The 14,387-nt window shown below is 40.5% G+C and overlaps 2 protein-coding genes across 6 annotated transcripts in view; one reads left to right on the forward strand and one right to left on the reverse strand.

Moving 5' to 3' along the window:
• Window positions 1–5,936, forward strand: part of VRK1 (VRK serine/threonine kinase 1) — an 80,891-nt gene extending 74,955 nt beyond the window's left edge. For 3 of the 5 annotated variants that reach the window (XM_081230046.1, XM_081230047.1, XM_081230050.1), the window contains one exon: window positions 2,073–5,936. In XM_081230046.1, coding sequence (XP_081086172.1) covers window positions 2,073–2,219 — 147 coding nt within the window. In that variant the 3' untranslated portion in view covers window positions 2,220–5,936. The remainder of the gene's footprint in view (window positions 1–2,072) is intronic. The other 2 variants (XM_081230048.1, XM_081230049.1) reach the window with 1 other exon arrangement.
• A 6,267-nt stretch (window positions 5,937–12,203) lies between these two features.
• LOC308614639 (poly(rC)-binding protein 1-like) lies at window positions 12,204–13,967 on the reverse strand. Its single transcript, XM_081229164.1, has one exon. The coding sequence runs from the start codon at window positions 13,797–13,799 to the stop codon at window positions 12,729–12,731; it is 1,071 nt and encodes a 356-aa protein (XP_081085290.1). The 5' UTR covers window positions 13,800–13,967; the 3' UTR covers window positions 12,204–12,728.
• Between the last annotated feature and the right edge of the window lie 420 nt (window positions 13,968–14,387).

The following is a 14,387-nucleotide window of genomic DNA, read 5'->3' on the forward strand; positions in this document are numbered from 1 at the left end:
AGTTACGGTCTAGTCAAGAAAGAGATATTTTTAAGGCACCCTACAGAGAAATTTCCCACTTGTTTTTTTCCTTCTGCATTATAAAATCATAGAAGAGTATCCCAACCTTGTATATTTTATTTTTCAAATATTAAGTTTTATATATTAGTCTTATGGTTGGAGCTTTTACCACTAGTAAAGTATTATGAAAATGAGTATATATTTACTAGTAAAGTATTATGAAAATGAGTATATATGGGATGGAAGGAGAAATAGATTTTTTTCTGCAACAGTCAGAATTGATTATTAGGAAAAATACTGAACTGATAAAGTCTCTAAGTTGCATAATATGATGATATAATAAGTTGCAGGTGGTGATGGCATTCTTAGTTGCAGTGAAAAACTTTAAATCTAGATTGAATGGGGATAAGCAGCAACAGAATTTAATCTAAGAGTAAAATGTCAAATTAGGACATTAATGAGAATATAGCGATAATCGCTGACTTTAGTGTCCTTTTTAATGTGACTATAGATTCAAATTTTATTGAAAGGGAGATGTACTATAGTATTGATTATGGACCTTGATTTTGCGATAGCCTGTTATTCCAACTTCAGACAATCACAGCATTCTCAGTTTTCTATGGAAAATTAATTTCAAAATTGTTGAAGTAAAAACCTAAAAATCTACAATGGGTTATTTTTAAAAGAAGTCTGTACCACAAAAATTGAAGAAAAAACTCAAAAGTTTAAACCCACCATAATGTAGGCCATGCACTATGAGTGGCAGAGAAAAAAAGATATTCATATAACTTTGAAGTTTGCATGAATTGAAATGTATGGCAATTGAATAAAAACTAGAACTTGGAAAAATAACAAACAAACTGATCTTCCAATTAAGTACCTAAATAAACCTGTAGTCAGAAGGCCTTTAGAAACTGTTTATGATTAGACATGTGTGGGAGATATTTTGTCCTAGATTCAAAGAATGTTTTGTATGTTTCAGAAGAGAAGTACTGATCTCTTTGCTGTTCAGTGTGTTTATTGATTGATCGTGGGCCCCACGCTGCCCTCACCCTGGTACTGTCGCTCTCTCCTGGCAGAGGGAAGCCCGAGGCCGTGGAAGGTGCACTCCTCTTGCCAGCACAGGCAGTTGTGGTCGGGCCTAAGCTTGTCCTTCTGACTCTGCTGTGCTCGCGGTGGAGGTGGCCTGGGGTGGGGTGGGAGACAGAGTCTCTTTGGGGAGGCGGATCCACATGCCCCCGGTAGAGAAACACTGCTGCATTCTTCCAGCACAGGAATAGTTGGAGAGGAACTGTCATAAGGCACTTAGGCCAGTATCAGATGTGATACTTTCCTAGAAGGCGACTCAGTTGGGATCTGTTTAATTCCTAGTGGACAAGACTTTGCATTTTGGATTAGCCCAGTGCTCTTCTGCCTAAAGAGTAGAAGGATCAGGCTTTAAAAAGCAACACATTTAGAAAAAATGCCTTGCTTTTCATAATATGCATATCCTCCGTGCTTCCCCCCAAGGAATACCTATCTTTTTTTGTTTTAACTTTTTATATTATATTGGAGTGTAATTGATTATCAACGTTGTGTTAGTTTCAGGTGTACAGAAAAGTGATCTGTATATATACATATATCTATTCTTTTTCAAATATTTTTCCCATAATATTGAGCAGACTTCCCTGTGCTATACAGTAGGTCCTTGCTGCTTATGGAATACCTATCTTGTTGCTATAGTTTACATTAGGAGTTAATGTTTTTAATTGTACAATAAAAATTTGGGGGAGAAATAGTTCAGGACCAGTGTAAATGGGGTATGTTTTTACCAGTGGATGCATTCTGTATAACTTCAAACTAGAAGGTTGGCTTTGTTTTAGCATATTTTTTGACACACTAAAAAATTAACACAATTTCCTAAGATTTTTAGGGTATTAACAGTTATAACTTTGTGTATCAATTTTGTCTCCACAAATCATCATAGTCAATTAGACTTTTAAATATTAATAACCATACATGGAAATATTTCTGTTCTTTTGCTTTTGTAAGTTAATGACTAGTGATTTAAATCTCTTTGTTTTCTCTTCAAGGTTCGAGAACCAGGAAGAGAGTCCAGAAGTAAATCAAATACTGTGAACCAGTTTTTCTTTTCTTCCTTTCATTTGACTCTTTCCTCCTTTCATTTCACTTTTTCCTCTTTTTCTGTATTAAGTGTTTTATTTTCATGTGAGTCTTGAGGAGTGGGAGAAACAATGAAGTACCTATGTCTTTGAAAAGCAGACTCTTTTTTATTAAATACTTTGTAGAATTTACTAAAGCCTAATTTATAAAATTTCACAGTATTAAGGTTATACCCTTTAAGCTGTCCCATGCTGTGTGTTTGAGGTTCTGGGGTACATATAAGAAATATTACTATGACATGCACTTTTCTAATCGTTGTGTATTTCCTAGAGTGTATAAAATGTTTGGCAGAATCCTTACTTTTAAGGAAATACACAACTTAAAATAAAGGTCTCTTTTTGCTTGATACAAATACACAATTTGTTGTGGGCATAAGATTTGTTTTGTATTGATTTTGCTCAGTTCCACGAGCATTTATTAAGCACCGGCTCTAGGAAATGAGAGGTACAAAGAGGAGAAAAGATTATGAAAGAAAAAATGGAGTAGTAAGTATATCTGTGAGAGATGAAATACATGTATTTGAAAGATTACATGAGAATTATGTAAGTATGCAAGCTTTATGATAAGAAAACAGGCAATTATCAAGTGGTGGCCAGATCACAGATTTTTTTAGACTGGCTTCCTTTAAGGAAATACTGTCAAATATATATATATATTTGGCTTATGGTTCATTCACAGGAGGTTATTTTTCTTCCAAGTTTTTTTTTGTTTTGTATGGTATAATATTTGTACAGTAAACCAAGCACTTTAGAGTTTTAGTGATTAGAAATTTTAAAATATAGACTATATAGTTGCCTTGGGAACAAAAGCTTGGAATTTCAACATGAACAATTTCAAGATTTACTTTGTTAGAGAAATTGGGATTGGATTGGATTTTCTAGGGGTGGTACACCTTACCACTTGTAGCCTGTACAATGTTTTTAGATGGTGTATAGGTACACTTATTTAAATATGTAAGCATTTATTTAATATGTATTTAGAATATAAATAGCACATTAAACTGGTGATTTCTCTATTGCTTAGGACAAGCCTAAAGTAGGTATTTCAGTTTTTAGAAAAGCAAGTCGATTTGAAGAAAATATTAAGTAAATAATAGTACAGGTGGATGTAGACATGTCAGAAACTGTCAGGGTTGTACCAATTTTGAGCAACTCTGAACCAACACAAAGATTTTACCTTTTGGCTCTCTGTTGTGGTATTTAGTTGTCACACGAAGCATTTATCACTGCAGTGGTCGGATACTGAAAAACGCAAAGCAGATCTGCCGACTTTCCTTTGAAGGTTAACCTTTTAAATGCCTCCTGAAGTTCTAGGGCTCTGTGACTTTACAGAATAGAGAACTGGATTTTGGGCAGAGCCTCCTCCTGTTTTCTGTAGAATGTTGGATTTTAGTCCTCATCAGTGTTATGGTCCCAAGTTTATTTGTAACATCTAAATCCACTCGCAAGTTCTGTTTCAAACACATTTACGCTTAAAATAGGATAAAATGTGTGTGGTGTGTTTTTGTGTATGTGCCTTAGCCTTTTTTATTTTTCAGAACACAAAAACATAGCAAAACCTGTTGGTTAAATATTAAGAAAACAAACATTTCCTCACATATTGTTTTTAATAAGTGCTGGCATTTTCTCAAGTGTTGCTCTATTGGCAGGGCTGCAGAAATGAAAAACTAGTAGCCATAGTAGCCAGTTTGATTCATCGGCTGCATCCCCTTGTTCTGCTGTTCTGTTCCCTACCTTACGCTGGTTTTTCTTACCCCCCCTTATTTAAAAGAAGTGGTTTAATAACGTCCTTGTCAGTCAGAGTTATGCTTTTCCCCTTGCCTTTTTCAGTTCCATACGTACTGTTTTTTATCTTGTGTTGTTTCTGTTGTCTTTCCAATCCCTGCATCCAGTGGGTTTGCCTTCCTTTATCCTCCCTTCACAATCCAGCGTCCGTATGGACGTGCTCCTGGCCCCGTGTGTCCTGCCTTCTCTGCCATTTTCTTAGGTCCTTAGTGAGCTGAGGGTTTCTAGTCTGTTGAGGACCCACACCTGTGCAGGCTCTTGTCCTTCAGACAACGGGAGCTACGTGTGCGCTATATTTTCTAGACAGCAGCTGGTAAATCTTTGATCACCATCTAAGCCCTGATGTAAAATATCTTCTGGGTGTTCTTCAATAGTGATCTTTTAAGACAAATCAAACACTAACAGGCCAGGGCAACAAAACCCCAATTATTTCTTTGAATTACTAACTTAAATGTGCATATCAAGAGCTAAGTTGCACAGCAATGAATTAGTGGTGGAAATATAAATACATTATATGTATTTGTGTGCGTGTGTGTGTATGCTTGTTTATCCTTTAAAACTATATTCATCTGGTCATCAAAGTGTATTAATAGTACTTGATCATTGTAGAAAATTTAGAATACACAGAAATGTGTCAAAAGACAAACTAGCCATATTACTCCCACCCACAGACAACCACTGTTAACATTTTGACACATTTTTTTCCAGCCTTCTCTATGCATTTTTATCTTTAAATATCATACTTTATAAAAGGTTTATATTCTGCTCTTTAAAGTGAACATTAAATACTTTTCATGTTATTACAACTACTTCATATAGTTTTTATGTTTCTATAATATTTTTTCTTATGGATTCGTGATACTTTCATGACCATTTCCCTAATGTTGGAGGTTTAAGTTGTTTTCAGTATTGGGATATTATAAACAATATTCTTGAATAAAATTGGGCATAAGTCTTTGCCTACATGTACAAATATTTCCTTAGATTTTCAAAAGGGAACCATTGGGTGAAAGACTATGAAAATGGAAGGTTATTGGTGCACGTTATCAACTTGCTTTGCAAAACTCAGTCAGTTAACACTTGACCCAGAAATCAGTGCTCAACTTACATTTTCGTCAACCTTGAGTGCTACTGATTTTTATAATTTGATAAGGTAAATTTTTTTAATTGCTAGTGAACCTGAGCAATTTTTTATTTTTAAACTAATCATTCTCTTTGCTTTTTGATGTGTGTGTTTGTACTGTTTGTATAGTAATGATCTTAACCTCTGTCATGTTTGTTGCTGACTTTTTCCAGTTTATTTTTTGTTGACGATTTAATTTTTATCGCTTTAATCTGTTGATCTTTTTCACTGTAGTTTCTGCTACTGTTTTAAAATATTTCCCATTCTGCTATTAGAAATATTTACCAGGGCTTTTTCTAGGATTTGTGTTTTAATGCTTCTGAATTTTTAATCCATATGAAATTTAATGTGGTGTATGTATGCCATGCAGTAAGGATCACAATGGATTTTTTTCCAAATAGCTAACCAGTAGCTCCACTACCATTTGTTAAATAAATTCTCTTCCTCACCCCCTTTCCATCCTGGTTTGTGTTGCCTGTTTTATTACAGATTAAGTTCTTATACCAGGGTCTGTTTCTGAGTGTCAGTTCAATTTCATTGATCTGTCGGTCTGTTCTTATGCCAGCACCACACTGATTTAATTAGTGCCATTTTACTTATTAATTCTTATTTACTGCCCAAACCACATTAACAGAAATCAAAATGAAAGAAAAGATTCATTTATGATCTCACCACCACCACAGAAATCAAACGCTTGTCCTTTGGCTGTGTTATTTTTCAGTCCTGTTTCATGCTTACATAATTTTTCCTAGTTGTAGTAGTTGCATTGGTGAAGTTTTGCGTGTGTGTGTCTTTTAAAGTTCCACAGTTTATTCTATATATACCCCTGATTCATTAAGCTCTCCTGGTAGGAAGAATACAAGACACACTGAAGAAGTGATTCTATGCAGTATACTGCTGACCAGATGGTTTAGGGTGTTACTTTACAAATAAAATGCTTACTATTTTCACTGTACTAAGGCTGTGTTATTCATATATTGGTGAGTTTTATTATAGCAGTAGTATTTTGCAACTTATGAGTAGTATTCCCGAATTTTTGTAATTTTGGCTCGTCATGAAGTTACCTGTAAAATTTCTCCATTAAGGAAGTACAGTTTTATTTATGAACCACTGCAAAGGATCTTCAGAAAACTCTTTCCTCTTTTGGCTTGGTTAAGTCAACCGTTTTTTAGGGGTCTGAGTTATCAGTGGAGTTGGTCTATAAGATAATCTTTGTGCCTGGAGTACGGAGGCAGGAAGGAATATTAAAGGCACGGATCCCGCCTTGGGTGGGGGGCTGGGGAGGAAGTGGGACAGTAGTCTGAAATCTCTTTCCATTTTTCTGTAGGTTGTCTTTCTGCTTCTGGTATCTTTTAGAAGCCAGTGAAAAGTGATCACACGTTATGTAAATGAAGACCTTATAACACCTGGACTACAGGTTGTTTAATAACTAAAAAATGGCTGTATTTAGTATTTTTTCTGACCTTGACATAAAAAGCACAGTACAGAAGTTCATGGTGCGCCTTCTCGGTCTAATTCTCAGATGTGAGAGATACCTCGAACTTTCCTTATAAGGGTCGGATATGAATTTAAAAGAGTAAAGCGACTGAAGGGTCTGCTAAGCCTGAACACTGGAAAGTTCTAGGGCAGTATGTATCCAGGGAAGGTTACAATTGGAAGTACATGTTGACTCTGTTAGATTGCCTGGCCAAGAGAGTCATGGTTTCCGTCTTGAACTTTTCTAGATAGAGGAATGTGCCTTGAAGATCCTTAAGAAGACTTTCATGTTCTAAACATTTTAGTTCTCCCCTCCAACCCCCCAAAAAAGAGCTTTTGTTTTTTTGTCTTCCTTTATTTTTCATTTACTCTTGTAGAACATTTTGGGGCTGACGCATGAGTCGGTCCAGCCGGAGAAGTGCCCATCCTAACCTGCTTAACACTGGTTGCAAAGGTGTGTGATGTGGTCCCCGTGTAACACCCCATCGCCTCCTACCAGCCCCCTGAAGTTTTTTTTTTCTCCAGTTTTATTGAGAAATAATTGACAAACATCACTGTATAAGTTTAATAAGGTGAATAGCACCCCTCAAATTTCTCCTGTAAAAATCCTTGGCAGATGTTTAAGAGCTTAAGACAAATATGTAACTTACCCTATAATTTATAATTTAAAGAAGGATCATTTAGACATTTCTTAAGATATACATGCAGTCACAGTGGGCTTCCCCCCGAGGCACCTTTTGTTAAACTTCCTAACTATGCTTTTGAAAAAAAGTCATCTGTATTCCAGGTGCTGCAGGCCCAAAATAAGTCTTCGATTTGTCATGCAAAGTGTTCAGAAAGCAAAGGTGGCTGAAATTATATCAAAATGGTTCCTAAGGCTCTGACTGTTCCTGTTGAGGTCAGAGGAGCCACAGCCCGCAGAATCACAATCGGAGGTCAAGAATCCGGAACCCCTGCTGTTCCCAAGGAACTGTGTGATGCACACAGAAGATGTTCAGAAGGGAGGGGTCGAGCTAAATGAACAGTCATGATAATACCTGGTCGGTCTTTCAGCCCCAAAATTGGGGGTGGGGGGAGGAATATGAAACTTTTTAAAACCGCGGGTGTTTATTTGTTTTTTTTGGTAGTATTGTTGATATCCCTATTTGAATGTAAAGTCCCTAACAAAAGAAGCAAGCTGCCTTTGGACTGCATTTACTGCTCTTGATGACTCCAGTTGTGTGTAAATATTAGAAAACAGCAGGGTCCTGCATTCCAAGAATCACTTGAGCAGTGCCACGAAGACAAGTGTCCTGACTGGTATTGTAGTCATACTCCCCAGCTCTCCTGCTGTTTCTAATCTGTGCGCACAGCCGTGAAAAAACTGGACTGACATTTACAGGCACAGCAGGGAGACACTTGACTAGGGAATGTTAAAGACTCCGGCACCTCCGATTCAAAGTGGCCACCACACATGATAAATCTTCATGGGAGAGCTAGTCTGCACTTCCACTGATGCCCTAACGAGGGTATCTGTAATGAAGCAAAGAAGTGAAACATTTTCCCCCCACAAGCTCAACTTTTTAGCAGTCAGATATTTATTGTTGTCTTTTTCAGACCTAAGTATCTAACGGGAGAATCTCATCCTGTGTCGGTGAAGGATCTTTTCCTTTTGAACTGCTTTTTGGAGTCTGTTTCCTGTCGTCCTCACTCCTCCCTAGGGTTTTTACAGGGAGTTTCCTCAGGAAGGAACACTTCACCATCAACTGTGAATAAAAATAAAATTTCCCGGAACCTGCTGTAACTGGTATGGAAAAGAGGGTCCGTTGCTTTCTGCCTCGAGTCTGACAGACTTCCCTCCCTGTTTTGTCCCAGCGAGCTGCCGGATTTGTATCCCATAATACCAGTAATGCAATTAGGTTGGCTGCACAGTGTCTGGTTGACTTCAGTTAAGAGTTTCTTTCCCTATGGGAATAAGACCAGACAGACTGTCATTTGCTATTACTAATTCTGCTTAGCATTATCACTGGAGCTTTTTTGTAATTAGCTATCTTAGTTGGCTCTTAAATTTTAATAGCCAGTTGAAGCTACGTTTTAGCCAAGTTCCATATCTAAATTGCACTCAATCCATTAACAAAGTTGGTTAAAAGGCTATTAAAACAAAAGCCAATATACGGTGGTTCGCACTTGCATCTTTGCGGCAGGAGCAATGCCAGCCTCCCCCCTAGTTCTCTAAAGGAACTTTCTCTCCCCAAAGTTACACATAAGCTGAACTCAACTTCCTGAGGGGCAAGAAATTAACACCAACAAGATTTTTAGTACATGAACATATCCAGACCTGTCACTGCCAACCCCCTTTTCCTCTCCGTGAGGGTTCTTTGGGGTTTGGTTTTATTTGGTTGATGGCGGTACAGGGAGGAAGAGGGGCATTTAATATTCCAACTTAAAGTTGATGGGTTTGAAAAGTGAATAATTGAAATGATATTTTTCTCCATTTCAGCTGATCAAAATTATTAGCAAAACCATCTGAGGCACCTTCTGGTAGAATTGTAGTCTTGCTGGGTTTAAGTCTGTAAAACATTCTGCCAGACGTTAAAAAAAAAAAAATTGTAGACGAGCCAGCACATAGGCTCAGAGCCCTCGTGCCTAACTGATAGTCCCCATTGTTCGTGGTTTTTAATCCAGATCATTTCTAACACTGACACGCACACCCACCCCAACCCTTTGCAAATTGGTTTGCCAAGACTTTACTTTCTTTATTGAGTGCCCGCTCCCTCCATATTGGGACAGTGGGTCTGTTTTCCATTTTCAAAGATCCTTAATTTCAAAATTTTTTAGAATTTGTGAAGCAGGCTGTCAAAAGAAACTAGACTGGTGCAGGCACATTCAGTTGACGTTTTTTTCTCTGAACCATCAGGACCCTGGGAATGAAGATGTGGAGAGAAACTATTAGGCAAATAGGTCCTGTCACCCTGACTCAGCTGAGTGCCCCTGAAGAACATCTCCACCCCCAGTCTGTCGAATTTGCCGATGTCCTCTTTTAAAATGCATAGTTTATCCACCTCAAAAATATACAGGCTTTTTTTTTTTTTTCTTAAACTCCAAATGGTGGCTTTTTCTATTTCCCCATTCAGAAGATATTAGGAATTGTAGTTTAATCTTCATTTTTAAAGCAGTAAGCGGCAGGTTGGAATACTTTGCACTCCCCAGTGTCTGGCCATTCTTCTGGTTAGCTTTTCTCTTACTCAGAACTGCTGTCAAGCTGTAGCTTTGGTGGTGCTGTCCTCCCTACCGAAGGCCACCTGGCAGACAAATTCTAGTGAAACCCAAGCGTTCGTTATAATTATATTTCCATTTTAAGTATGTTGAGTAGCTCACATTCACATATGATCTTTTGTCTGGATTTGCTTCTCTAGCCTTTGGCTAAATGGCTGGGTTGCCATCAATGAGAGTGTGGCCTCCTTGACAGAGGTGAAGAGCTTCACCTGTCTTAACAGGCTGGAGGGCCTCTCTGGTGGTTTTTGTCCTTTGTCAGAAGCTGATGGAAGAGGTCAAGAACATTTTATCCAGTGTTAGATGATATGCAGTGAAATTAATATACTATTAAAAATGTATAGGTAACGAATTGACCTTTGATAAAGATAGAACTGGTTTTGAAAATCGGGTCACAAACTCTAAGAGGTCAGGGTTGGTGGTTTCCCCCATGAAGACTGAAGGCAGGAACAGCCCTACTGTGGATTTTCAGGGGACCCTCTAGCGTTGATGGATGGCCTTTGTGGGCTCTAAGTGAATGTCTGCAATATATGTTAGACCTCACCTACCCATACTTTATTTTAAACTAATTTTTAGGAGATACTCATAGGTAATACATGTATGGTACATGATATAAAAATCAGTAGGAACAAAGGTAAATAGTGATTATATTGTACACCTGTAACTTATATAGTATTTTACATCAACTGCAAAAAAAAAAAAACTATAGAAAGGATGATGGGAAAAAAATAGTAATTGGCAGAAATTTTAAAATAGCATACCGTATCACATATGGGAACATATTATATAAAATATATATGCTAAAAATTAACTTTCAGCATCAAGAATATATAAAAATACTTTCATTAAAAAAAGGTAAATGGTGAAGTCTTAAATTTAAGATTATGGACCACCAAGGAATCTGGATAGAAGATAATCCTGTTTTTGTTTCATGAAAAACTGAAAGAATCCATGACAAAAACATTAAGAACCTTTCCTTTTCCGTAGCCCTAGGTTCCCTCCCCAGAAATAAAAACTGTTACAGGTTTGGATAGCCTTCCAAAGCCACAAACTGCATATCCATTTATGGGGGGGGGCAGGAGGGGGAAGGGGAAAGAAAGAATGCAAACTTATTTTTTCTATATTGCAATTTTTTGGGATAAAGACTCTAGCCAAGCTATGAGGTCAAACACCTATTTTAATGTAACTGCTCACAATGTTTGGGTGTGTATCATCTCATCATTCGGTCGGTTTTATATTATCATCTTGGAAGATCTCATAGTGATTCCATCAGTAGAAGAGACTGTAGCTTTGCCTGTCTATGCTGAAGGCAAGTGGCTGGCTCTAGAACCCAGTGCAGGCCTGTGGCCCAGGTTTTCAAAGCCTCACCCACCTGCGCAGCAGTCTTCCTGGGTCGCTTCTTCCCCCCGACCCTGGGGTTTCCTCTGCATCCCTTCCGTGTTGGATCACCTGTTACCTGGCCCAGTGTATTTCTCCTTGGTTTACCCCTCTTATCGGGAGGAGCACATCCTCCATTAGTTCCCTGAGAAAAAGGTGTGTGGGAGGTAAGTTTTTTGAATTCTTGCATGTCTGAGGATGTCTTTGTTCTACCTTTCCTCTTGGCTGATAGTTTGACTTGTACAGAATTATGGATTGGAAATAATTTTTCTTCAACGTTTCGAAGGCATTACTCTGATAACCTTCTAGTTCCAGAGTTGCTGTTGAACATACTTGAAGCTACTCTGTTCTCTCTTTCTGGAGCTTCTGTTCAGATATTGGGAATCATAGGCTGATCTTCTAAGCTTTCTTCCTTCCCCCACCTACTTTCTGTCTCTTTTGTCTTTTTCCCTCTACTTCCTGGGAGGTTTCCTCAATATTTTCTTCTAACTCTTAGGATTTTTTAAAATTTCTGCTGTCATATTTTAAATTTCCAAGAGCTTTTTCTCCAAATGTCCTTTCTTGTGCGTGCAGGATCTCCTTATATCTCTGAGGATTTTCATTATAGTATTTGGAAGCTTTTTTGTCCCTTCATAGTCTCTGTTTCTACAAATTGCATTCCCACTCCCCCATCTTGTTTGGATCTTTGTCCTTTATTTTATTTTATCTATTTAATTAATTTATGGCTACATTGGGTCTTTCTTGTTGGGGCTTTGTTGCTGTGCAAGGACTTTCTCTAGTTGCAGAGAGCGCAACTTACTCTTGTGGTGTGTGGGTTTCTTATTGCGGTGGCTTCTCATGTTGCAGAGCTCAGGCTCTAGGCATGCGGGCTTCAGTAGTTGTGGCACTCAGGCTCAGTAGTTGTGGCTCGTGGGCTCTAGAGCGCAGGCTCAGTAGTTGTGGCACATGGGCTTAGTTGCTCGGCAGCATGTAGGATCTTCCTGGACCAGGGCTCGAACCCGTGTCCCCTGCATTTGCAGGCAGATTCTCAACCGCTGCGCCACCAGGGAAGTCCCTGTACTTTATTTTAGATGGTTTCTTCAAATGTCTGGCACTTCCTTGGTTGTCTATTTATATATAAGTGCAAGCCATTAAAAGGTGAATGGGAGTTCTGAGTCTGTGTGTGAGGGGGAGGGGTTTAGAGCTGGCATTTTGGGGCTTCCATGGAGAGCAACTTGAATCGGCCATTTTTATTTTTATTTATTTTTTATTTTTTACAGAACTAAACTGAAATTTATTAACATTCCACTCTTACATTTCTTATCGACAAACAAATAAAATTCATGACCCCAAAACCCAAAACTAAAAACAGGGAAAAGCTTATAAAACTAAATATGGATCCCAGCATTAACAGCTGAACAGAGAATGTGATTTTTAAATTCTTAACGGATGATAAAGTTGTGTAGAAACTGAACACTTACAAATTATTTAAAACCTGGAATCACTGACCAGAAATTACACAGTTGGATCATGGGAAAACAGCAGAAAGGGGTTATGAGGGAACCTACACTGTTCTAGCTGAACCCCATGCCCTTCTCAGAGGAAATCCTGGCATTGATTAGATATTGGGCCAGACTAATACTGGCAGCAGAACCAGTGATAGTAACCTGCCTACCAGAAGAGCCTTCCACTGGGTTAGCAATTTTGATCTGGGCCCCAGACCTCTGGCGGATCTCATTAATGTTGGTGCCTTGGCGCCCGATTATGCAGCCAATTAAGTTATTTGGAATGGTGAGTTCATGGGTAGTTTGAGTAGATGCATCCAAACTTGCCCAATAGCCTTTCACCTGTGGAGAGCTGGAGCCAATTCCGGCGAATCCGGTCCCGCCGTGCATCATGGCAAAGTGAGACTGTTGTCTTGCCACCTGGTTCAGCTTGGCCAGATCGAGCGGAGACATGGTGTGTTGTCCTTGAATCGAGCAGGCATCTAGAGGTGGTCCCTCCAGGTCATGGGTGGCGTGAGGGTAGCCAGCAGCGTCGCTGCACCGATCTTGGCCGCCCGCGCAGATCACTGGAGAGCTGGCCGGCGTGGGCTGGTAGGGAATGGCCTTGACTCTCCCTTGCGGAGACTGGGAGAGCGTCTCCAGCATGACCAGGCAGATCTGCTTTACACACTCGGTGACAGACTGCGGCACGCCAGCAACGGTGATAGCCCGCTCGGTGGAGTTGGGCAGCATATCCCCCGCCACCTGGACCTGGGCCCCAGTACTCTCGCGGATCTCTTTGATCTTACACCCGCCTTTCCCAGTCAGGGAGCCGCACTGGGTGGCCGGCACCACCAGCCTCAGGGTGACCGGGGGCCTGCTGGCCGCCGTGCTGTTGGTCATGGAATTGTTGATACCTTCTTCCAGCTTGTCGATGATCATAGCGAAGGCCTTAAAGATGGCATTGGTGGGGCCGGTCAGAGTGATGATTGTCTCCGGGCAATTCCCCTCCAAGATGTTGATCCGTGCGCCACTCTCCTCGCGGATCCTCTTAACCGACTCTGCTTTCTTCCCAATGATGCTTCCTACTTCCTTTCCGTGCATAAGCAGCCGAATGGTGAGAGTCACATTTAGCCCACTTTCGGTCACCCCGGCATCCATGGCGAGCGACGTGCGGCGTGCGGGGGAGTTGGGCTCGTTACGCGGTCAAGTCTTTGGTGGCTGGCTGGGGGCGGGGAGGTGTAGGCCCAAAACTCCCGGCGCGAGGCGAGCGAGGGCCGCGGGAGCGAGCGGGCGCGGGCGGGAGGCCGCGGCGTCGTCGCAGGGGCGGGCGGCGGCGGCGGCGGAGGGGGCGAGCGGGGCCGGGAGCGGCGGGCGGGCGGGCGGGCGGGTGGGCGAGGGCGCGGCGGTGGCGACTCCGGCGGCAGCCCCGGCCGAATCGGCCATTTTTAGAAGAACCCCATCCTTACCCTGAGACCTTCAGAAAACTGCACCTGAGATGAAGGCTTATGTGCAGGTCATTTATTTGTGAATGTGGTCCCAGGGAACAGAGGTGAGGGACAAGGGAATGGAAAGAGGGAAGGAGGGAGCATAGTTACAGGGATGCAACATCAAGTTGGCTACGCCTGAGAGTGACTGACCTCACATCCTGCAGAACCTTCCAAAGAGCCCATTGAAATGCATCTCACAATCTCCAACCCATCTCTCTTCCTTTGGGTGTGAAGTTTCCCACACTTCTGAGTTGCACAT

The sequence above is a fragment of the Mesoplodon bidens genome, assembly GCF_964165515.1.
Source record: "Mesoplodon bidens genome assembly, chromosome: 3".
NCBI lineage: Eukaryota > Metazoa > Chordata > Mammalia > Artiodactyla > Ziphiidae > Mesoplodon > Mesoplodon bidens.

Excerpts from the sequence above, each read along its gene's own strand:
- LOC308614639 (XM_081229164.1), bottom strand. The coding sequence starts at position 13,799 with ATGGATGCCGGGGTGACCGAAAGTGGGCTAAATGTGACTCTCACCATT.